This window comes from Elgaria multicarinata, chromosome 1 (assembly GCF_023053635.1).
Source record: "Elgaria multicarinata webbii isolate HBS135686 ecotype San Diego chromosome 1, rElgMul1.1.pri, whole genome shotgun sequence".
Lineage (NCBI taxonomy): Eukaryota > Metazoa > Chordata > Lepidosauria > Squamata > Anguidae > Elgaria > Elgaria multicarinata.
Window position 1 is genome coordinate 153910230 of NC_086171.1, and position 24762 is coordinate 153934991.

Here is a 24762-nt window from a genome sequence, read left to right on the forward strand (position 1 = left end):
CACTACCACAAGATGTAGTGATGGCCACCAATTTGGATGGCAGCCATTTTGTGAGAGCACCAGCATGGCTCTTCTTATGTTCAGTCAAAATATAAGTACCAGCAAAACAGTAGTTAACTACCAACAATCTGCATGTTTTGTTAGAGACTTTTTCAAAGAAAGAGAAGCTAGTATTATTAGATTCTAGAATTTTGTATCTAATTCTCAGGATGTGTCAAAAATGAACAGGTTTTTCCCCCCTTTTTACCATAAACCATTTTATCCTTTGGCCCTATTCTCCAAAACCCTAATGCCCCAAGCGGTCGATTTTGCATCTGTACCTGCTGATCAATATAATGCAGTCTTCACATTTGATAATTTACCATATATATATTTATATATATATGTACACACACACAAACACACATGCTTTCTGGAGCCTGTGGCATATTAGGCTCATTCTTCCATGTAGCATCTACAAAATGCAGAAGAACTGGTTGGCAACACCCCAGCGTCGTGTCATTCCTCCCATGGGCTCATATCTGTGTCAATGGCCACGCAGTTATAAGCTGCGTAACGCAACTTTTCTTCACAGACCTTGGCGCTAGAAACAAAAAAGAAAACTCATCATTACATCTGCACATACATTATGGTCATCATCAACCCACCCCTAACTCCCAAGTATAAGGCCCTTCCCTGGCTGGCTTTACTCATTACTACAGCAATACCTCCATCTTCACTCTATATTGGCTTTAATGCCAGCCATGCCTCCCTGTATGCTTCTTAGCCTGTCTCCACTTCTCTACCACCATAATCATCCTCTCTCATTGCCCCACTAGCCACTGTGAATGTCACTTCCCTGGCCACCAAGTCACAGTCCTGCCCACCTTGCCCTCTGTAGCTGTTCTTCCCATGCTGTATGAGATGGCCCCAAACTTTTCAGCAGTCTTTCTCAGATCTCTGCCACAAACACCCTATATCACACACTGCCTCCCCCACAACAGCTTTCTAATAGAGCAAGACTTACGAGGCGTAGTTGGGCAAAAAGAGTGTGCTGGAGCAGGTGGATGATTCAGGAAGTGCATCAGTGGTCTCAGAGCTTGTGAAGCAGAAAAAAAATAAGGCAGTCAGATCTGTGAGGAAGACTCTACCAGACAACAGAAACACAAAATGGCTGCCAGTCCAGCCCCTACCCCTGAGGGAAAAACATTACTCACCCTAATTTGTCAGGATAGATATAAATTCGAGCAGGAAGTCGGCTTCTTCCAGTAACAAACCTCAAGAAGCGACTGCGATCCTCTGAGGGGAAGAGTGCATAACCTTCAGAAATTCTCAGGGAGATCTCACTACAATCCCCTCTCCACAACCTACTTGCCCAGTAAGTAGATAGGGATGAGGCCTGATTATCCCAAGACTCAAGCCTTGGAAGGCAAATTACTCCTCATCCAACAGATGAAGAGCAACCTATTTTAAGCTCATACTCAAAGTATGTGGCAGAATGGGAGCTGGTCAATGAAGCAGGAGTGAAAACGGACCCACTTAAACAGGGAAAAGCACTCCGTTTTGGGAGTTAAAGTATTGCAACTGTCTGTTTAAAGTTCTTCTCCTCCATTCCACTGCTCAAACCTTCCCTTCCAATCATTAGCCTAAACAAACAATATCATCAAAAGGAATGCAGCTGGTTCTCTTCTTCAAGAAAGGGATTCCGCAGGGAGTGGCTATAATATGGATCCACTGGGAAGAGTCTCTTAAAACACATCCAACCTGTGTCAAACTAATAGCTGGTACAGATTCCCTTACATCACCATTGCACAACAGTACACATTTGCTAGTGTCCACTCACCATTAGTAAAGTTGTTCAAGGCCTCCCAGAAATACTGAATTCTGGTGTCTGATGGTTCAAAATCTTCAAAACGAGCTGTGAGAGGAAAAACCAGAGACAGTGTACGTTGGCGGTGGGGGAACTATACTGACACAGACCTACAGCCTATCAAGGCCCAATGGAAGGGGAGAGGGAAAGAAGACATGTGTATATTTGGGTGGAATACCTCCAGAAGAAAAGGACATATACCCTTCTTATTCCTTTGAGTTCACACTCTGTTTGAACTCTAAAATACTACTCTGCTACTTTCCATTTGTGTTTATTAATGAAACTTATTCGCTATTCAGGTATTTATTACTACCTCTGTTTATGGCCATCTGATCAATTCAGTATGTTAGCTGCCACTGCCGTGCATTCTGTGAAACCGAAGGACTCTGAATGTACACTTGGATGCCTTTTTGGTTATTGTAAGTAAGTTGTGGGCCACCTTGATGATGATTACAATAGAAGGGCAGAATATAAATACTTTAAATAAATCAGTACAATACAAAAATAGCTCGTAGCTTCCTGCCATTATATAAAACCATCACAATGAGGTTATGGGTCTGAAAATCCAGTTCTCCATTTGTCAGGCACATGGACATGAGATGCTAATGCACTACCTCAAACTTATAGCACAGCCCATTGATATGGCACTCACGGGGGAAGAACTCTGCTCACTGCAGCAGTTGCACGTGGAGTTGCCAGTCATAGCTGCACTCAAGAATTGTACATGCCTCACTCTGTACACTACCCAAGGGGAGTGGTGCGCAAGGTCCCCCCACACTTACTGAGCTTCTTCAGGGCTTCCACTGTCACTTCAGGGTCACCACAAACCTTCTTTTCCAGCTCCTGCCAAGTGAGTAGGTCTAATACAGCCTGAGGCACTACCTTGAGAAGTCCAGCTTGCATGGCTGCAATCTGGGAGACAAGGAAGAAGAGATGGGAAAAGGTACCATAATACCAAAAATGGTGGAATAGAACTTAAAAACAAAACAAAATCCGTTTGTCTGTGAAATTTTCCAGAACAGTCTCTTAACAGGCAACCCACTGAAAACAATGCCCAGTCTCTCATAAGAAGTGTCTAGATGACATGAATCTAGATAATGATGAGAAATTAAATGACATTTCACACGTACTTTATGAGAACTGGAGGGACTCCACAAAGTCTCTAATAACACTTTAGGCCTGTTCAGACAACACACTAAGCCATGGTTAGGCTTCTGCACTAACCTTTTTGTAGCATATGGTTAGTAAGAGTGTTTAAACTGTGGTTACAGTCATGTGAAAAAGAAAGTACACCCTCTTGGAATTGTATGATTTTACATATCAGGACATAATAACAATCATCTGTTCCTTAGCAGGTCTAAAAATGTGGTAAATACAACCTCAGATGAACAACAACACATGACATATTACACCGTGTCATGATTTATTTAACAGAAATAAAGCCAAAATGGAGAAGCCATGTGTGAAAAAGTAAGTACACCCTTACTGCTTCCATAGGAATTAAGATGCTAAGTAGCAGGCAGGTGCTGCTAATCAAATGCCCGTGATCATCAGCAAGTATAACCACCTCTATAAAAGTTGAAGTTTTTTCAGTTTGCTGGTCTGGAGCATTCAGGTGTGTGTTAACACAATGCCAAGGAGGAAAGACATCAGCAATGATCTTAGAGAAGCAATTGCTGTTGCCCATCAATCTGGGAAGGGTTATAAGGCCATTTCCAAACAATTTAAGTCCATCATTCTACAGTGAGAAAGATGATTCCAAAGTGGAAAACACTGAAGACAGTTGCCAATCTTCCCAGGAGAGGATGTCCCAGCAAAATCACCCCAAGATCAGACCGTGCAATGCTCAAGAGAAATTGCAAAAAACCCAAGAGTTACATCTCAGACTCTACAGGCCTCAGTGAGCATGTTAAATGTTAAAGTTCATGACAGTACAATTAGAAAAAGACTGAACAAGTATGGTTTGTTTGGAAAGGCTGCCAGGAGAAAGCCTCTTCTCTCTAAAAAGAACGTGGCAGCACGGCTTAGGTTTGCAAAGTCGCACCTGAACAAACCGTGGCTTAGCGTGTCATCTGAACAGGGTCACTGATAAATTGGATCAACTTGCTCTCAAATGCAGTCCCACAACTGTCCAATAAACCTTCTTCCTTCAATTCCCCACCCCCATCCCCATCCCCCATCTCTGCATGAGAAACTTGAATTCAGCTCCTGCTCTGGTATGTCCTCATGTTGGCAGGTAAGCAGCTGGGTGATAAACTGGAGACCCACATGACTATTGGTGTTCTTTGTAACACCTTTGGTCCTACCAGAACCATCAAGGATTTGGTAACAGATGTGGTGATAAGATCTAATTTCCCCTAGTGGGGTCAAGGCATATACCATAGTCTCAAAACCTCACAAAAAAGAAGGGAACTTGGAAGCAGTGCTCGAATTACAAGGGGTGCAGAGGGAAGCCTGCCCCCCCCCATACCTTTTGTATGGGGAGCAGTGGTAACTTTACTATTTAGAAGGTGAAGGGGCCATAACTTGGCTACGTTTGATGGGAGTTAGGGCTTGGGGCTTGAGGATTTCATCAAGGGCTTACCTACCTTTCCCCACATAATTTGAGCATTTGCTTGGAAGAGAGAAAAAGGCAAGAAAAGAAGTAACGTGACACTTTCTTGTATCCCAAGATCAAGGCAATGGGGTTTATAGGTCATATGCAGGGACAAAACGATCTGTGGAACTCTACCACAAATGACCCAAGCAAGCAAGAGACACAGCAAAGAAAGGCAGGCACTGAACAGTGATGGATGGGAAGCCAGACATGTTTACAATGCCCAAATGCCATACTGCATTACCTGCTCCTTGCTCTCATTTAGCCGTGCCTTCTGTACCAGGCGGATGAAATCCAGACGGTCTTCATGGCGCACCACAGTGCGAGTACCACCAGGAATAAGCTCCACCATGCACTGGTCACTCAACACTGTGGTGTAGGTCAGCTCATTCCCAAACTTGAACTCAAATGTCTCTTTATCCATTCCTTCCATCATCTCCAGAAGCTTTACCTGAGAACGGGAGGAAAAAAGTCTCACCCATAACTTCCATAGCCAAGACAGCAAGAAAGGGGGTGACTGGGATACTATATACAACCACAGCCATAATTAAATGGCTATTGTAACATATTGCAAAAACATCTCCCTATCAGCCTGGAGCATAGATTAAGTCTATAATCCACACAGTTGGTAAGGTTGGAAGCTGTAGAATTTGTGGGCTACTCCCAAGTGTTAAATACAAATGTGGAAGGCAGGCACCACTCCCCTCCCCACTGGCAGTTTTAGAAAAGATAAAGCAAACTGCTCTGCCATGTAGTTATCCCAAATTCATAGAGCATGCAGAAAAGTGCTAGAGTGGAGCCTGTGCTCCAAGTTTCAACAATAACAACAGATACATCATCTCTAAGTGACTCACCAGCACAGAGTCGACAGCAGGGAAGTCCTTACTCCAGCTCACGTTTTCTCCAGTCAGTTGCTTCCAGACAAAGCCAGGCAGGGCCAGGACCTTGGAGACAGATGAAGGAGATACGCAATCTGCAAAACTTTGTCCTTAGATGCAGTCTTTTGTGTCCCACTGTACCCAAAGAATATGTTCAGGAAGGAAGGCAACTCTAGGTTTGCTTTATTAGGAATACTTCTTTTAAAACATGATGTTTTCGTCCATGGCTCTCCAACTTTTTTGGGTCAGTAGGCAATTTGGAATTTTAAGAGCATGTCATGGGTGCTCTCACAAAATGGCTGCCATAGGGGGCTTGCCCATTCACAAAATGGCTCCCATGCTGGGAGCCAGCATGGGCAGTCACAAAGCACTTATTTGCCAGAAGCAAAGAGATGAGATTAAGTGAGAATTAACTTGCCAAGAACCCAAGAACAAGGCAGAGGTGGGCTCTGAACTCCAAAACACAAAACCACTCTGTTGAGGTCATATAAAGATGGAACTAGAAGGCAGCACTTTGCTTTGCATCAAGCCAGCTTGCCAGTTATTTTTTTAAAAAATAACAAGATACAAAATAAAAATCAGGAGGGGCAGGAAGCATAGCAGGTGCCAAGAGAAGAATCCATGGCCACATAGGTGCCCACAGGCACCACACTGGAGACCCCAGTTTTAGTGTTTTGTTGCATCTTGATCGTATTTTTAATCCATGTATGAGGGGACCAACCTTACAATCCACTACTCATACTTAGATGTATTTGTACAGAGTGATCACCTATCCGGAAGAGAAAATAATTAGGTACAGCGGAAAAGGGAAGGTGGAATGGGAAGCTGGATTTCCACTGCTAGTACCAAGGAGAGACCGGTCTCTAGCTGACACTCACCAGGAACTCCTTGCCACGTAGGGCTGCACCCATGATTTGTCCAATCCACTCATATTTGGTAAACTCCTTGCAGGAGGGGTTGGGGACATACATGTCTCGGGCCTCTCCAGTACCACTGCCCTGAAATGACAGACATCTTACCTCAAAGGTCTTGCCCAAGCTGCAGTGTGAGGATCAAGTCAGCACAGAGTCCATGCCTCAGGGCCTACCTCCACACCGGAATATCTAGCAACAGTGGAGGCAGGTGGCTATGGTGCCAGTGGGGTGAGAAATCTGCTCCGGGTTTCAGTCAGAACCAGTCAGATCGCTAAAGGAGCATGGATAGCTTCTTTAGAATTCCAACTGGCCCTGAATGAAACCTGGAGTGGATTCACCACCCTGCTGACACTGGAGCCACCAGCCTAGCAACAGCTTAACCCATAAGAGATGACCAGGCTGCGGCAGTTTCTAGAGGGTTAAGCAATACACTGGAGTACTCCCTGACACAATACAGTGCTGTGATCTGGATGTAAGGATGATGGTACAAAATACAACCCACTTTCTCTCAGCCATTTTTGCCATGCAACAGAGGCAGGCTAAATTAGCACACGGAGTAGGACCAAATGGAAGGATGAAGTAGCAAGGGTCGAAGTTGGCCTCTGGAAAAGTTACTTTGATGGCCGTAGGCATGGAGCTAGGAGACAGAGCTTTCGCATCTATACTGGTTATTCCCTACTGCCTCCTAAGCACTTTCCCTTTTCCAGAGCTTGCCCTTGATCTCATTTTAACAGGTTCTGAGACTCGTGCTCCTCTGGTATCTGCAACAGCAGGAAAGGTTTAGCTTGAGCAGGCAGTAAGCACCTGGTTGGATGTGCGGACAAAAAAAGGCAGCGGCACAGGGGTCTCGGCTGAACTAGGACACAACTCCTCAGACATATCAGCGATGCTATCTCGGAAACCACCACCTGAGAGAGAGAAAAGGGGAGAGAAAGGGGGGGCACTTTCATTTTAGTGCCACCAGCTCCTAAAAACATCTTTATCAACATTTCAGGTCTTCCTATTACCACTCTGGAGACCAGCTCAATCTTCTGTAGCAAGCAGAATATCCTAAGAATATACACAGATAAATCATTAGAACTATGATCTCCTAAGTGTACTCATGTTTGGCAAATTCCTGTTGGACCCTGTTTGGCTCAGGGCTCCACAGTACCATTATCCTGTGACAGAAATCTTTTGACTGCCCCCTTATCAAGGAGGCCATTGGTTTAATAGTCACCTTGAAGCAGCAGAAGAGTTAATGCACTGCATGTCGTCATCTTTATCATCTGATCCATGCCTCTTAACCAGGAATGTGTTTTAAAAAAATAACAACAATCCAAATTTGTCTCAAAGAAAATTCCAAATTATGGAAATCAAAAATATTTGCAGGTATTGTGGTCATGATGGCGAACAGAAGAAAGATATTGAGATTGAAGGCAGAGAATAGGAGTCATGGAGGAGGGCTACGGAACCCACCCATGACCAGCCAAATTCCAAGATTGAATTTTTCCAGCCACCATGATGGTTAGAAGCTTGCTTCTTTTTCTTTTCTTCTTACTGAAAGATGCAAATCAGCTACAATTTTGGACCGCACAAAGGCTAGAACTTACCCTGATCAATGATGCCCTCAGCAATGAATTTACACTCCCACCATTGGTCATAACGCAATGGCCACCTGAGATGAAAGAAAAATGAGCACTTGAAGGTATCAGTGTAGGATAGCAGGAGTTGCTCCACTGTTGGAGAAAGTCAGGGTCAAAAGTTAAGTTCCTTGGATGACTAGTGTGCAGTGGATTTTTGGAGCAAGCTCAATTTATTTTAATTTATTTTTTGCACAAATATAGATATCTTTATTCAACATCCCATATAATTATGGCATCCATGGGACTTCAATAGATTTAAATATGCATCTGCATAATAAAGATATTTACAAGCAAGTCTATCTACAGCAGGAGGCACAAAAAAGAGCACATCTTAGAATCAGATTCAGAATTATGATCTCAGAGACTATCCAAAAGGAATACACAGGAGGGAGGATCTCAAACATTTTCATGACAGGAAGCCAGTCCCAGCACCGCCAAGCTTCAAAAATGGCGAAAAGATTGAGTAGAAGGAATACAGCCTTACAACGCACATTTGTCAAGAAGAGAGTGAGAAATGCCTTAAACGAAACAAGTGGAAAGTTTTTAAATGCAGGCAGCTGTTCCCCATGCAACAACCTCCTATAGGTTTGCAGTAAACCAACTTAAACATACTCCAGGACCACAAACTTCCATCTAAGTGGTTATAGCAAGCTCTTGTCTATAAAAATCAGGATCTATCTTCTTTCTGCGGCTTGAGCTTTTGCTTTACCAACAAGCCCCGCGGTGCCTGACATTCAGGCCTTTAGAGAAGGAGGTACCAAACAGTTTGGTGGTGGTGGAAGGGCCAGGGAGGACAGACAGACGGCTCTTGGGGCAATCGTGAAAGCACTCACCTATAATCCAGTGCCTTCTCATACTTGTCAGAAGGTTTCAGGCCCTCATACACCTAGAAGAGCAGAGAATGCAGCCAAGGCATTAAGAGGGGAAGACATTGGGCAATAACACTTATAGACAGCAGTACAGGAATGTGTGTCCCATGAAGGCCTTCATGCTATTCTTGTTGCACAGCTGGGGATTGGGGGACAGGCAATAGGTACCAAAAGCTACAAGACAGCGGCACAGGGGTTGTGCTTTTTATACTGTATTCTGTATTGTGTTTTAGACTGTTGGTTGTTTTATTATGGTTTTAATTTTTGTGAACCGCCCAGAGAGCTTCGGCTATTGGGCGGTATAAAAATGTAATAAATAAATAAATAAGACGTTATTCTGATGATGCTGTCTGGTTAGGCAGATAATGCATCTGCAATAAGGGACACTCATGAAATTAAAAGCCAGTGTGATTAAGTGGCTGTGACTGGATAGAGAAAGCCAGGTTCAAATCCCTGCTCAGCCACGAGGCTCCCTTGGCGGCCATAGGTAAGTCACTACCTTTTGGCCTAACTTCACAGAATTGTTATAAGGAAAAAATGAGATCACCCCATTTACAAGCTTGGGCTTGTTGGTGGAAGGATGGGTCAAAATTAATAGTAATTAAAGAAACAAACAAATTAAAATGTCCTTTTATGCCGAGGTCTCAGAAATGAGAACTAGGTACAAACACAAAACAATTTCTGTGAATCTTGGGGGGGAAACCACCTTGGGATTACAGTTAGAGACATGTGAACTGTTCTGTTCGGGGAAAGATTGAGATCAGATGTGTTGGTTACTTAACTCCTTGTGTCAGAGAAGACAGGGAGTTAAGCTCTGATCCTTTTTTTCACATTGCACATCTATGCCATTTCTGTTGGAATTGCTGAATTTCACTTTGTATGAAAGTTTTTCATAAAGTGAAAAGATCCAGAAATATTGAGGGGTGACTCCCAATCAGGCAGAAGCTGCACGACCCTACAAAATTGTTTTCTTGCTGCAGGGTAGTTTATGCTCTGGGATACAGTTTTTACCATGAACCAAACTGGGTTTGGAGGAAAAGCACCTGAAGAATATTAATAGATGTGGAGTAGCAGGTTGCAAAGGCAGAAAAAGTCTCTACAGTCCTTCACTGCACAGTGTATGCATTAGTGGATGAGCTGACCTTACCTGGGTGAAGACAGTGTTTTTGCAGCCAGGGTCAAGTGTTGGATTGTCACGGTGTTCCATGGCCAGACGCCGGTTGATGTAGAGCCGTGGCATGAAGTTGGGCTTGCTAGTCTCAGAGTCCTTGAGGCACTGGGTGATCAGCACCAGGCGTCGCTTGGACAGCAACAGGAACTGCTTGATGTGCTATCATGGACAAAGTGGGACAGCAATATCTCAACACTTAACATGATCCTTCTCCCACCTTCCCAAGCCAGCCTGGATCTACTGCTAATATCAACCCCAAACTGTTCTAGCACCATAGATAACCCACTTTCCTTTCCTTTTAGGAAACCCTTTGATGTAGCACAATTCATATTTAAGGTGGAAAGTTACTTCTATTTCCCACCTAAAATTTCAATGTAGTTTTGATTTATTAGAAGGTTTATATAAAACGTTCTATTAAAAAGCAGACTTCATATTAACTCAAAACGCAGGTTTAAAGTAGCCAACGGTCTATTTCAGACGATGGATTGAAAAAAACTATTTTGGAACTTGAAAGATCTACTTGGAACAGCCTCTCACGTGAACCATGCTTGAAACTTCATCCTTCTTTTAAATTTCCATCACTTGAGCTAAAGCAAAAGCCTCTTTAAAGATCATTAGAGAAAGGTTTCCATTCTTTAAAGTTGCAAGTTAGGACACAGCGTCCAAGTTGACAGTGTGATCAGGTGTGATCAAACTTTGAGTGAACCAAACTAAATCTTTGAGTATCTTAAAATCCAGTTTGGAGTCTCTTGCTTCCTTCAGCAAGAAACTTCATGTCCAGTATAGGCATCAATTAAAATAAGACAGGCAGCCATTTAAATGCTGTTTAAATGCTGTGTCACTCCGTAGAAAGGCTGAAGGAGAGCCTCCAGAGGAGCAGAATTCATATTTCATCTCTGCTACAGCCTTTTCATTGCACAGTCCTTCGTGCCTGCAGGAAGCATGATGGCAACGTTAATCTAGTTGATTGCCCAGTCAGAGCCGAGAGATAGAAACATTTTTTTCAGTTTATTTTTTCTCATACAAACAGGCCTCTTAGACAGAGTTGCCCATAAAGAAAAATGCTATTGTATTAGTTGCCCAAGTCAGGAAATATAGAAACTGTCACATTAGAAAGACCCAGGCTCACCTTGAGCTCACTGAAGGTGCCAAGTGTGTAATCCCAGGCTGGAACAAGGTGATGAAGAACACTGTCCAAGATCTTGATGAACCTACCAAAATGAAAGTGCAGAGCATGAAAAAAGTAGGCGCAAACTATCTGAATTCAGTAGGGTTTGATAGCCAGGGTACTTGATGCTGTACTGTATGTTTATGTTATGAATGAACACATACTCCACCACCACCAAGCACCATTCATTCATTCATTCAATTATATTATATACTTATAATATAATTATATTATATTCAATTATCAATTATATACTGTCCAATAACAAACATTTACATAAAAAGATTAAACTGTAAAACCACAGCGATAAAATTTAAATGCAAGATAAAACCAGCAGCAAAAAAGAAAAAGAAAAAAACATGACAAATCCATAGCAGCATCAGAATTTTCAGATCAATGGCTCTGGGAATCTCTCACCTTTTACCTGCAAATGAAAACACTCACTGGTTTACGGATATAAAAATTCAAGTAAGCCGTGCTTCAGCATAGCACTCAAAGAAATGTGCTTAGAGTTCCTATGAGCAGTGCTAAGTAACTCCCTGTGCTAAGCTCCATAGTGCTCAATGCTCCTGGGAGCAGGCTGATCCAGACATAGGAGAGGAAATTGATGATAGAGGTCTTGGTGCTCTCTCCCTTTTTTGAGAAGTTCATTCATCAACTTTGTATGCATGTGGAAACACACACACACACACACACAGACCATCTTACTCCCCTCCACAGTTGCAGATGAGTTGCTTATTAGATCTTCTATCTGCCATATCTGATTGCTTTGAGATACCTGCTTGGTCTTCCTTATCAGCACTCCCTACTCCATACCTCTGGATGATCACAGCCCGCCGGTAGAGCACGTCAGGGTCTCTCCCCTCCAGGCGAGGGTACCTCACAAGGTTGGATGGCTGAAACATGTCTGCATTGAGCCCCAGTTCCCGTTGCCGAGAAGATTTGATCTTTATGCCCCGGAGGCGGACATCAATCCCGTCATCTGCAGAAAAGGAAAGGAGAGTGCAGCTCAGGCAAGGCAGTTGAAGAAGGATCCATTTTTCCCGGCAAAGGGAGAAGAGAATCTTGCAGGGACGAGCAGGGATGGAGTTGCCGTATATTGAGGCTGGGTCAGTTTTATACCTGGAGAATGCCAGAGCCCTCTTCATTTGCTGCCATGACAGCAGCTTAAAGATTAACAAATATACTACATGTAAGCTTTTGCAGGCTTTGCTGATTTGCCTTTGCTTTCGCTAGGAAAAACAGCCATCCCCAAAAGGCGTTCCACAGCAGAGGAAGTCCCAAGGCAGGTGTCAAGCAGCGACCTGCAAAGGCAGGGCTGCAGAACCCGAATCAGCCCCAGGGTCAAAGTCCACTTCAGAGAAGCTGGGGGGGGGGGCTACATTCCAGCGATGGCGGGTGGGTGGGCTAAAGGCAAAAGGGGCGGGGCTAAAACCCAGAAAATACTTTAGCTTAAATCTCTTACAGCCTTAGGAGAGGCGTTTCAATCTCTGAGAACTGGGGGGAAATGGCACAAAAGCCTTTATTTATTTATTACATTTATATCCCGCCTTTTTCCCTCCAAGGAACCCAAGGCGGCGTACATAATCCTCCTCCTCTCCATGTTATCCTCACAACAACAACTCTGTGAGGTAGGTTGGGCTGAGAGTCTGTGACTGGCCCAAAGTCACCCAGTGGGTTTCCATGGCCAAGTGGGGACTAGAACCCGGATCTCCTGACTCCCAGTCCAACACCTTAGCCACTACACCACACTGGTATGGAAGCACCAAATGACTGGTGGCTGGTGGGAAAGGGGTGGGGCCAAAGGAAGGGAGCATGATTTCCTGAGGCACCCTGAAGGGCTGGATTGGGACTCTGGGCCAGAGGTTCTGCACCCCTGGGCTAGGGAGTCCCAATTCCACTCCGACTCTGGAGGGGGACGTGCCAGGGCTGTCTGAGCGCACGTACACGTGTGGAGTGGCTTTCCAAATGCGGGCATGAGAGTCGTGTCAGCCCACCTCCCAAGGCTCAAGGGGCTCTTCCCTATGCGGACCCCCACACACCTCTGCATTCCACAATGCGGATTTCAATTACAGGCAAGTGAGCAGTCATGTCTTCCAGCACGCACACATCCCCGATGAAGCTCCTGGGGACACAAAAACAGTGGTTTCCTTTTGCACAGGGTAGACCTATCCCTCCCGATGTGCAATTCTTTCATCTTACATGCCCAGGTTACATTAATGGGGGGAGGGAGCTGGAAACCCAGACTCCTGGGATCCATTTCCAACGTTCTGGATAACCTAAACCTGGTGTGGGCAGCTTGTGGCATTCCAGATGCATTAGCCTACCCCTCATCATTAGCTATGTTAGGGAGGGCTGATGGAGTTGCAGCCCAACAACATCTGGAGGGCCAGAAGTTACCCACCCCTGACCAAAACTGAACCACCAACCTCCCACTGGTTTATTTGGGGGAGGGGAGCTTGCCTGCGTAATCTTTCCCAAGACACTGTTGCACACTAAAGGTGGGTTGATGCATTACCCCAGCCATGCAGAAGCCATCAGAAGTGCCTCCTCGAGCATACAGCGGCCTTCCCCAGCCAGGTGCCTTCTGGATGCATTGGACTACAACACCCAACATGCCTCAGGCTGCCATGCTTCCTGGGTACACTGGGAGTTGTAGTCCAACACTTCTGGAGGGCACCAGGTTGGGAAACACTGGCATACAGAACTGTTTACCATACCACTTCTCCATATCATGAGCCTCTCCAAGTAGTTTCCACACAGAAAATATGGCCCCGAGATCCTCCTGTGTTTGAAATTGATGGAACTCCCTTCCACTGGAAGCTCAGAAGAGATCTAGCTTGAGCATATTTAATAAGCAGTGTCTTTTTGTCTAAGCAGGCATTTGGTGGTCAGGATTAACCAAATACAGAGGTTGTTTTTCTGATGATGCCGATGTAGCCTTGTGTCTGAGCACTTGCCTGGCAGCCTTGGGCAACAAGGCACAGATGAGTGAGCTGGCTGGTAAGGAAGGGTCAGGTCACTCCAACCCTCCTTTGTCCCCAGTACAGAAACTAAGCTGGCTGCCCCAGGAGGGAATTCACCTCCTTGGCACCCAGCCTAGAAATATATCAGGATGCTGCAGGAACAACAAAGCTCTTTTCTGCCAAACACCAGCAGCTGGTAAAACATTTTGCAGGCTAGTAGCTTATTTACAAGGCTTTAATAATGAGGTGTCTCCTTCTTTGAATCTGAGATTTGATAGGCTATGACCTCAAAAACAAAGAGCCATGGATTAACCCCCAGACACTTCACCAACACAGGCAGGACTATGGTTTTCATAGTTTTATGCCTGCATGAGGCAAGATAAACTAATTGGACCAGGACGTTAGCTCAACTTCCCCACCATCCAACTGCCCCCTTGCTACCCTGACTCACTCATCAATGCCCACGTCGCTCAGCTTCTTCAGGTTATCTCCCTCGCCACCATACACGGCCACCCTCTTGGGCATGAAATTCTCATCTGTTGTGTCCACAGTCAGGAACAGTTTCCTGAGAGAGAAAATTAAAGAGCAAACATAAGAGAATTAGAAGATATATTGAGAAAACTTCTAAAATAGGCAAATTTTGTCAGGACTAGAAGCCTAGAGAGGCGCAGTCAGAACTGAATGAAGCCTATGCGGCAGGGTTTTGATATTCTATTGTTTTACTCTGTACAGCACCATGTACACTGATGGCGCTATATAAATAAATAATAGTAATAATAATAAAGCAGGGCAGTTCTGGGCAAACAGGACCTGCTTCCAGAGTTCTTGAAAAGCGTAGAGGGTTCAAGCATGCTTAGAAACCGTCACTGCAGAGCAGAAAACTTCAAGAGAACCCTCAGCTTTTGCAAAGGCTCTCAGCTTCCATCCCATCCCAAAATTTGTACATTTGGAAGAGAGGAAGTGGGGAAACTAGCACAACAAGAGCACTAGCACTGGTGAACTCCCCCAGACTGGATCTTTCTAAGGCTTGGAGAAAGAAGCTTGCGCTTTTTCAAAGTTTTTCCGAGCTTTTAAAGTTTCCTTTCTGGAGACTTAAGGACTGAAAAAGACCCAGCCCATTCTGAATTGAGATGGGGAGGAGCATTTGCCCATCACAGAAGTTTTCAGGTCTTACTGAATAAAAAAAGCCAATGGGAGTAGGAATGGACTTGCCTCTGCCTCCTATTTATTTTATTTATTATTGCAATTATATCCTGCCTTTTTTCCTCCAAGAAACCCAAGGTGGTGTACATAATCTTCCTACTCTCCATTTGGTTTTCCATGGCTGAATGGGGACTAGAACCCAGGATCTCCTGACTCACAGTCCAACACTTTAGCCACTACACCACACTGGGAAAGGAGATAGCGAGACTGAACCAAGAGTTTACTCTGCAATTTAGAGTGGCCAATCTGAGATTGTTTGAAAACAGCATTCTGATTATGGGGGTGAGAGAGCCATGGTGATATCCATGAGCAAAGTTATTATTACGCAGGAGATTAGCTCCTACCTAGTAGTCTCTGCTATTATGAAACACCCCTGAACAGGCTCTTTTGGACCAGAGGAAGCCCAAGCACAAATCAAGACCAACTAATGTTCCTTCAGCTCTCTTGATGTGGCTTTTACACGCAAGGAGTGCAAAGGAGACAGGGTAGAACAAGGACAGAGAAAGTGGCTGATGGCATTAGGGCAGCCAAGTGCCTTCCAGGATTCCCCCCCCCCCTTGCAGCTAGTGACGGAGGGAAATCTCATTTTATAGGGAACAGGGTAGTAAAGGAAAGAGAAGCACTAGCAACTCACTTGATAATGGTTCCTTTCTTCATGTTGAGACGGACCCAGTGCTGGCCCTGCGACCCATCACTCTCCCAGTAGGTGTCGGCATGGTTATCAGTCAGGCATGAAACGTTGAATTCTTCCTGAGGGGTAAGCAACGCAGCACATTATTCCAGATTGAGAAGGGCTGGATCACCACCCTTCACGCACACAAGCGTGAGGCCTGTGTTTAGAGGCATTTCAAGGGATATTGTACCTCTTTCATTCCTCAATACAAACTAAAAATGAGGCTTAGAAAATTATGGAGGCAGGCAAGTGAAGAGTAAAAGGAAAAACCCATAGCGGCTCTTGGGCTGCAACTCCCATCATCCCTCACCATCAGTTATGCTGGCTAGAGCAAACGAGAATTGCATTCCACCCACATTAGGAGAGCCACACATTTCCCCGCTCCTACCAAACTACATGAAAGACGCGCAGTACCCGGCCCATGTGGCTAATCCTCCATCTAGCAGCTTGCTTCCAGATACATGTGAGATCCCTCCCGGGCTTCCAGAGGATGCCAACTCCAGAGCAAACCAAGACTTTTAGTCTGAGATTTTCAAGCATCCGGTTGCCCTTTTCTGCTTCCCCCAAGAATAACCACAGGGGCTGCAGCCCACCTGCTCTGCATGCAGAAGGTCCCAGGTTCAGCCCTCAGCATCTCCAGATAGGGCTGGAAAAACTCCTGCCTGAAATCCTGCAGAGCTGCTGACAGTACTGGGCTAGATAAATCATTGATTGGCTCATTATAGAGAAGCTTCCTATGTTCCTAACCCATCGCAGCCACCTCCCTTGGTGCTTCATGGATCTCCACCCAGGCCAGGGGAGGCAGTCTGCCAATCTATAAAGAGAGGACGTTAGGCACAGTAACCCAGCACTGACCAAACGAGTTATATTTTATCACAACTTTGGTTGAAGTGACTTTGGAAGAAAACTTGCTATATTCATTCAAATGTACCTAAGATCAGCAGGGGGGGACTTAACTGAAAAGCTTGTAGACCTACACCAGGATAAGGCAGAACTCAAAAGTATGTGTATTTCTTTCTACACTAACAGAAGCTGGCCTAATAAAATGCACTGTTTTGCTTGTCATTTTCTCTCATTCTCTGGAACCAATAAAGCAATTGTCCATTCCTCAGCCAGGACAGGTGCAGTTCATTTCATGAGTGGAGCCCAACAACCAACCACAAACTCTCTGCCATCACCAGCAATGAGGCTTCCAGGGTCTACTTACACAAATCAGTTATCTTGACCTAACAATGCCTAAACTCACTTCACCCTTAGATTTTAGGTACTAGCGACAAATGAGCTGCCTCTGGAAACCCTGGCTTATTTGCAAAAGATGACCCAGTGATGAAGATTCTGAGGCAACAGGGGACAATCCACCTGAGGGAAATAGCCTATGGCAGGGGTGCAGAACCTTAGGCCTGGGGGCCAAATCTGGCCTCCCATGGTCCCCAGATGGGCATGCTCCCTTCCCTTGGCCCCCAACCCCTTTTTCCACAATCACTGATTGTTTGGTGGTTTCCCAGCTTTTATACTGTCCCTCCCCCCCCCCCCACATTCTAAAAGGCTGGAATGCCTCTCCAAAGGCTTAGTTACTGGGAATAAGAGCTTTAAGCTAAGCTATGCTGGTATTTTGGCCTTTGGCCCTGCCCACCACCGGAATAGGGCCAAGAGCTTCTCCAAAATGGAACTCAACCATTGGCTGAAAGAGGTTCTGCACCTCTGCCCTATACAAAGGAGCACAGCCCTTGCAAACACCATACCGTGTAGGAGGAGACATCGATGCTGTCCACATATTGCTTGATGCTGCCCAGATTCTCATCCTCCTTGCCGATGTGGTCATAAAGGAAATGCACCAAATCTTCATCACATTCATAGTTCCATGTGGGGGGTACAAACCTAATGAGTGGAGTTAATAATAGAGGATGAGAACAAAGAGGTGGTGGTCAGTTTACAGGCATTGTCATCTATTTACCCTGCCATGCTCTCCCCTCCCCATTCCATATGCATCCTCCAACATGCCCTTTTTACTCCCTCTTCTACACAAGAAGAGGGAGTAACGAAATTAAGTGCTGAGGCTTACAAAGCCTGGCAGCAGTTTGGGCTAATATCCAAAGGGATCCAGTCTGCTCAATGATGCAGACCGCAGTTTCCATTCCAGTCCTTTCTAATTCCCACACAGGAAGTTACCGGAGACTCTCTACTGCAGCTACATCTGGCTCCATGATTTTTGGCTTTGCCCCAAGACACAGGGAATATGTTAAATCCACCACTTGTTCCCATCTGGAATTTAAAAAAAAAGGCAGCTTTAACAACAAGTGTAAACTCCTGTTCAGGCAAACAGAAATAAGAAGAAAGCTCTTATGAAAACATAAGAGAATAAATCTAAGGACGTTAAGGCTCAGGAGAGTCATACTGATAATGATCAGATCTATTCTGATATACTTATAACATATTTATAATGCAACCAGTATTTTTTTTGTTCTGTTATACAAACAAGCTTAGATTTATTTAATAGAACAATAAAATGAATACATATGGAACTCAGCACTTGCCACTTTTTACAAGGGATGGTGACTCACTGATTAGGGTTGAGCCAATATATGTGTGTGTAGGGGGTTTGCACACTCATTTGCAAATATTTCCATATAGATCTGTGAAAATAACCCCCTTTATGGCAGTTTTAGAAGTGGTATAGTAGCAATTTTAGTTAGAGTGTTTGTGCACACATATGTATTTTAGGAAATTCCACCCAATCCACTGAAAGGCCTCTTTTTCTGCCAAATATTTTGCTTTAATAGGAATTGCAGTGTTTGCAGTGTGGCAGCTGTACTCCTCGCTCCCCAACAAACATTCAGAGTGAGGGCAAAGCTTCCTCCCTTCACTCTGAATTGACTTCATGACATCACTACACAGCCAAATTTGATTGGGTATGTTGCATTGTAATGTTACCACACTGATAACATGATTACAACTGGCTGATATCATTTAGTCCAGAAGAAGCACACACACACACACACACACACGCCCCGCCCCCCCAAAATCCACCCAAGGAGAAGATCAGGGAAACAAACAGCCATGAACAGGAAGTAAACCGGAGATGACCAGGGTGAGTGGTATGTGTGCATGTTATTTGAGGAAATTTCCTCGACTCCCTGAAAGGTCTCCTTTTGTGCCAAATATTTTTCTTTGAGAAGACTTTCTGCAGCCCTAGCACCGATACCAAGGGCTGGGATTGAGATCAGACTCGCAGGTACCTGAGCAAAAGCAAAATGCTTTTGTTGATATAGGTAGCAAAATAATTGGAAGCCACAAATTTAGCTTGCAACAATGGCATATTGGTTGCCCTTTCTGCAAGTTACAGGTTCATAAGAAATATAATGCACACTTGACACACCCAAAGCCTTGTCCAATGGTGCCCTCAAAAGCCAATCAATCCAAGGGGCTGAGATTCCTGTACCTAATCACAGGCTTGTAGTCCATGCCGAAGAGTTGCTGCTGCCTCTGGATTCTCTCCACAGATTCCACTGGCACCAGCCTGTCCCCACCGTCGGCATGCTTACACATGAGTACCCAGCCTTCCTCTAGGTCACAGCCAGTCTTGTATTCCTCAAGCTGCTCCTATGAGGAAAGAATGCAAGTGTTGGATGACCAACGAAGCCTGAGCTTTCACTGCGCTATCAGGAGTAGAATAGCACAACTCGGGCATAACTAAGGAGCTCAACATAAACAAACGACCTCAATCAAGAGATCCAGGAGCACTTACAGCTCCAAGTCCATTTTGATTCAAAACCAACTTTTAGCTTTAAGCGGTGATTAAAGATTGCACCCATGCAAACCTTTTCTGATCACTACGGACCAGCACTTTCTCACTTGGAACAAATCATACATACACCCACACACCCTCCACAATACAGCAAACTGTATGAAATTGTCTTTCCAAATACAATTATAGGCAACTTCATGAATGCTAAATGTTTACAGGGGGATGCCGAGGTAAATACATAGGCTGGGATATGATTGAGGCTTGCAACCCACAGCCTTTGGTGGCTATGCAGATATCCATGTTCTGATAACCTCTCGTTTGGATTACTGCAATGCGTTATACGTGGGGCTGCCTTTGAAAATGGTCCGGAAACTTCAACTGGTACAAAACAGGGCAGCCCGTTTACTAACAGAGATGGGCCAATGAGACCACATCACGCCAGTCCTCTTCCAGCTTCATTGGCTGCCAGTCCAGGTCTGGGCCCAATTCAAAGTGCTGGTATTAACATTTAAAGAACTAAATAGCTTGGGGCCAGGCTATCTGAAGGAACGCCTCGTCCCCTATGTACCTGCCCAGACCATTATGTCATCCTCAGGGGGCCTTCTCCATGAGCCCCTGCCAAAGGAAGTGAGGCAGGTGGCTACCAGGAGGAGGAGGGCCTTCTCTGCTGTGGCACCCCGGCTGCGGATTGAGCTCCCTGAGGAGGTTCACCTGGCACCCACACTATATTCTTTTAGGCGCCATGTGAAGACCTTTTTATTTTCTCAGTATTTTAACAGTCTATAAATTAATTTTAACTTTGTTTTAAATTTGTATTTCTGCACTGCTGCTGATTTTATCCTGGTTGTGCTTTTATATTGTATTTTATATCATGTTTTTATGCTGTTGTTTTATACTTTGAATGGTTTTAATTTTTGTGAACCGCCCAGAGAGCTTCAGCTATTGGGTGGTATAAAAATGCAATAAATAAATAAATATCAACCAAATCTGTAGCTCAGGCAAGGAGCATTGCTTGGCACCACAGCTGACCATGCACCACTTATAGCCTGCATGTTCCAAGAGCAGAACATGGCAGCCTGTTTATTACAGCAATAACCCTGACAGGGCAAAGCGTAAGTGAGGCAGAGAAAGTCAGCACAAGGTTGATAAAAATGCCTTCTGGCTTTTCCTGTCCCAAGTCGGTATCAATACTGAAAACTTATGCAGCAAATCTCATAAGGAGGGTGGGAATTAGCTGTCGAGGAAGTGGATACTTTAAAAATGAAACCAAGAAGAGGAAATAGACCTCAGACTGTCCATCCCCAACAAAGTCAGGAAGCAATGACAATTGAAACTCAGATAGATTTGTTTTGTTTATATTCAACCTTAAAAAACAGGCCAGGTATCTCCCACACCTTGTGGGAGTCATCATTACTGAAGCATGGTAACCTACATCTCCACATTACTCCCACAAAAAGGGATAATAGTGACTCAGCACAGCTAGCAGAAACAGATAAACAAAATACAACAAGGGAGAGGAGAGCAGAAGTGTGTGTTTGGAAGCGGCTGAAATCCCTGCAGACAAATAACAAAGGACATTATAGGAGTTGGTTAAAGGGTGGCTTTTTCCAAACCATTTTGTTTTCAAATGCACATTTAGGGTAACGTGGGATTCCAATCCATGTTCAGAATTGTAATTGGGGATCAGTGTGGTAGTTATTTCAAGGTAATCAACGCAATGCAAAATGAACTTTATGCGGCATATAATACTATAAAAACACATACTTTGCACATTAAACACGACAGCTATCAAAAATCCCAGCTTTGCATCTGCATGCGTACAAGCGTGCATGAAGCTTGTGCCTCCCCATTACAAATCTGCTACTCACCTCATCTCTGTGCTTGTGGTATGGGCAACACCTTTGTGTTTATTCCATCACCCAGTATAAACGATTTGTACCCATGACTCCACATGCATTAGGAGCAAAAGAAGAAAGCATCCTCTCCAAGAGCAAAGCATGACTGTATCACAGGCAGAATCTCTCACAAAAGTAGGGGTATTTACCCTCTTTGTTCGCCATTCCCAAGTGTGTATGCACAGGCCAGTCCCAAACAATGTGGGGATGAAGGGATGGGGATGAGGTTGCTACGTTTAGCCCTAGCACCTATGCTAGCCTTCTCCAACTGGGTGCCCTCCAGATGTGTTGGCCTACATCTCCCAGCGTTCCCCAGCCAGCTATACTAAGAGTTGCAGTCAAGCACCTCTGGAGGGCACTAGGTTGGAGAAAGCTGCCCTAGAGAAGCCCCATTCTCTATTTTCTCTAGCAAATGTGAAAATTAAGCTAGAGCTCAACTCTGGAATATCTCGAGTCTTTATAAAGCCTTGAGTGCCTCTGAGCGTGCCCAGAGTGCACTTCCCATCCTTATCACAAAAGCACGCTGAACCAAGGAGATCAGAGAGGAGGACTTGGCTCTTCCTGGCTTTTGAGCCCCGCTGCCACCCCTCTCTTCAGACGCCTCCACGTCGTGTTCGTACGCCGCCGCCGCGCCTCCCCACTCCACCCCGGTGTGTGCGCGCAGCACGTTCCGCCTCAGGCCGCCGCCTCACCCTGGTGAGCTTCACCCAGAGCCCGTGCCCGTTGCAATACTCCTCGCCGCTGGCTCGGATGCACGATCCCTTGCGCAGCTCGATGGTGCCCCTGCCCGGGCCCTTCCTGCCGCCGGAACCAGAACCACCGCTGCCGCCGACCTTGTTCGGGCTCTCCCACACCGACAGCAGGCTCCGGCCGGAGGCGGAGGCGGGCCCGCTGGGGTCCTTGCAGATCTTGTACTGCACCTCGCAGGGCACGTAGCACAAGGCGGCGGGCAGCGGCTCTGCCCGGCTCAGGCACCCGATCGCCTCGCTCAGGAAGCGCAGCCGGCCCAACAGCTGGTGCGGGGACTCGCTAGGAGCCGAGGGCACCATCCTGCCCGCCCGCCGAGGAGGGGGAGAAGCGACCGCCAAGGGTTGCGGGGGAGCCGCAGCTCCGCCGGTTGCCGGCGTCTCTTCCCTGCCTGCCTACTGAAACCGGCGAGCCGATCCCCAGAGCGCAGCAGCGAGCAGGAGGCAACTGAGGTTGCTTCCTGCTAGTGCCGTTCCTCCTCCTCCTCCTCCTCCATTCTACGTCCCGTACCGTAAAGCAGCTTCTATGGGCGGACCAATAAATGAGCGAGCCTATCTAACGAGAAATAAACGAGAGAGGTTGCGGTGCCGCGGCGGGTTGGCGAGCTCTGCCTCGTCCTCCTCCTGCCATCTAGGCGTAGGCCTAAAGGCGGCGACGGTAGAGCGCCCCGCAACATTTCGGGTCAGTCCTTCGGAGACTGTGCATCTGTTTTCCAACTAGATAACAGAGCCGACGGACAGACTTCTCTGATCGGTCAGAGAGTGAGAAGTTTGGCGTCTTCAAAGTGTCAAGCAGAAATTTTTCTCAGCCCTTTTACGTCGGATTCTTTAACTTAGGCTTACTTTTATTTTTACTCGAGGGGGACTCGATTCGGATAGGGACTCTAGCGGGGAGGTTAACTCTGCTCTCGCTATGGGCCCAATCCGGATTGCCTTAGCCCTCCTCGTGCCAGCCAGTTCTATTGCAAAAAGGACCACTATTTTGCAATAGAAATTACAGGTGTCTGGGTCCCTGTGCCTACTGTAGAGGTGCTAGAGGAACTCTCTTTAGTGAGCTCACCAATGATTATCCTGAGAAGTGAGGGCCCAAACACCATCATTAGGTGTAGCCAGGCAGGTCCTTGGGGGTATCATGAAAGGACAGCAAATAACCTCACCTCTCTGGGGAAGGCAATCTACAACTGGGATGCTACTACTCTGTTATGAGTGCCCACTAGCCTAGCCTCTTCAGGAGGTGGGATCAGGGCTGGGCAGAGGGGGGTGGGCAGTGGGGCCAGTTGGCATGGGCCTACAATTTTGACGGGGCCTACTACTCCAACTCCCTGGGCAAAGTTCCTTGCTTTTTCTGTTGTTGATGAATTTGCCCAAAGAAAAGCATGTAAAGCATTTCTGAATGTGAAGAAGTGATGTCTTATATACATCTTGAATAAAAGTGCTTGCCATTACCTTTTTAATAAATCTTTCTAGTTTGTATGTATTTAGAACTGATTAAAAATACTTAATGAGCAGTTTGAAATGGGGCCTACATTTTCCATCTGGCCTGGGCCTACTACCAGCTTTTCCCGGCCCTGGGTGGGACACGCAAATTTCAGGCAGTCATTTCAGCAAATTTCAGACACGCAAGGAGGCAGTCTTTCAGATACTCTGGCCCCAAGCCGGTTTTCTGATTCAGGTGCCAAAATAACCTGACCAGTCTTGGATACTATGCACCACGGGGTGGGAAGGGGCATTTGCTGGTCTACCTCAGGCAGCAAAATGTTCAACAGGCCCTGTTGGTAGTTCACTCCTTGAGAACTTCACGCCCATTGTGCTTACATAGGGTGACCATATGAAAAGGAAGACAGGGCTCCTGTATCTTTAACAGTTGCATAGAAAGGGAATTTCAGCAGGTGTCATTTGTATATATGGAAAACCTGGTGAAATTCCATCTTCGTCACAACAGTTAAAGGTGCGGGAGCTATACTAGAGTGACCAGATTTAAAAGAGGGCAGGGCATCTGCAGCTTTAACTGTTGTGATGTAGAGGGAATTTCACCAGGTTCCCCATATATACAAATGACACCTGCTGAAATTCCCTTTTCAATACAACTGTTAAAGATACAGGAGCCCTGTCCTCCTTTTCACATGGTCACCCTAGCAAATTAGTTTGCTTCCATGCTGAATGTGACTATGCAGAATATTATAAATTAAGTATACATTTGTGTACAGCTTTGGAGGCCTGTTACTAGTTCTAGGTTCATCAATATGTGTTGTATTTCTGTTCTTAATAGATAAGGGCCATCCCCTGCTCTGGGCTGATAAAAACTGCCTCCTCCATGGGTTCATTGTGCTCTCTGCTTACAGATAAAAATGCCCTTAACCACAGCTCCACCTGGGCTCCTCTAGATAAAAATTGGAGATCTTGCCAAAGCCAGTTTTGTCTGTTCCTTTGTTTCAAGTGTTCACTTTCTGATCCACAGCTCAGT

General features: G+C 45.5%; 1 protein-coding gene across 1 annotated transcript; it reads right to left on the bottom strand.

Moving 5' to 3' along the window:
• Window positions 1-349: 349 nt before the first annotated feature.
• HECTD3 (HECT domain E3 ubiquitin protein ligase 3) lies at window positions 350-22737 on the bottom strand. Its single transcript, XM_063139671.1, has 21 exons — window positions 22245-22737; window positions 19352-19512; window positions 18082-18174; window positions 17655-17790; window positions 15874-15989; window positions 14488-14601; window positions 13113-13195; window positions 11887-12052; window positions 11032-11113; window positions 9879-10061; window positions 8696-8748; window positions 7830-7894; window positions 7042-7145; window positions 6202-6321; window positions 5300-5389; window positions 4690-4896; window positions 2632-2761; window positions 1823-1897; window positions 1197-1278; window positions 1007-1078; window positions 350-583 (listed from the first exon to the last, which is right to left on the bottom strand). Exons 1-21 carry the CDS (start codon window positions 22599-22601, stop codon window positions 499-501), a joined length of 2574 nt encoding a protein of 857 aa, XP_062995741.1. The 5' UTR covers window positions 22602-22737; the 3' UTR covers window positions 350-498.
• Window positions 22738-24762: the final 2025 nt, after the last annotated feature.

What these genes read in the sequence shown, in the direction of transcription:
- HECTD3 (XM_063139671.1), bottom strand. Translation starts at nt 22,601, where the DNA reads ATGGTGCCCTCGGCTCCTAGCGAGTCCCCGCACCAGCTGTTGGGCCGG. An exon ending in TAAATGAGAGCAAGGAGCAG is followed by an intron (nt 2,762 to 4,689) that starts GTAATGCAGTAT and finishes CTTGTCTCCCAG; the next exon opens with ATTGCAGCCATGCAAGCTGG. An exon ending in ATCTATCCTGACAAATTAGG is followed by an intron (nt 1,079 to 1,196) that starts GTGAGTAATGTT and finishes CTGCTTCACAAG; the next exon opens with CTCTGAGACCACTGATGCAC.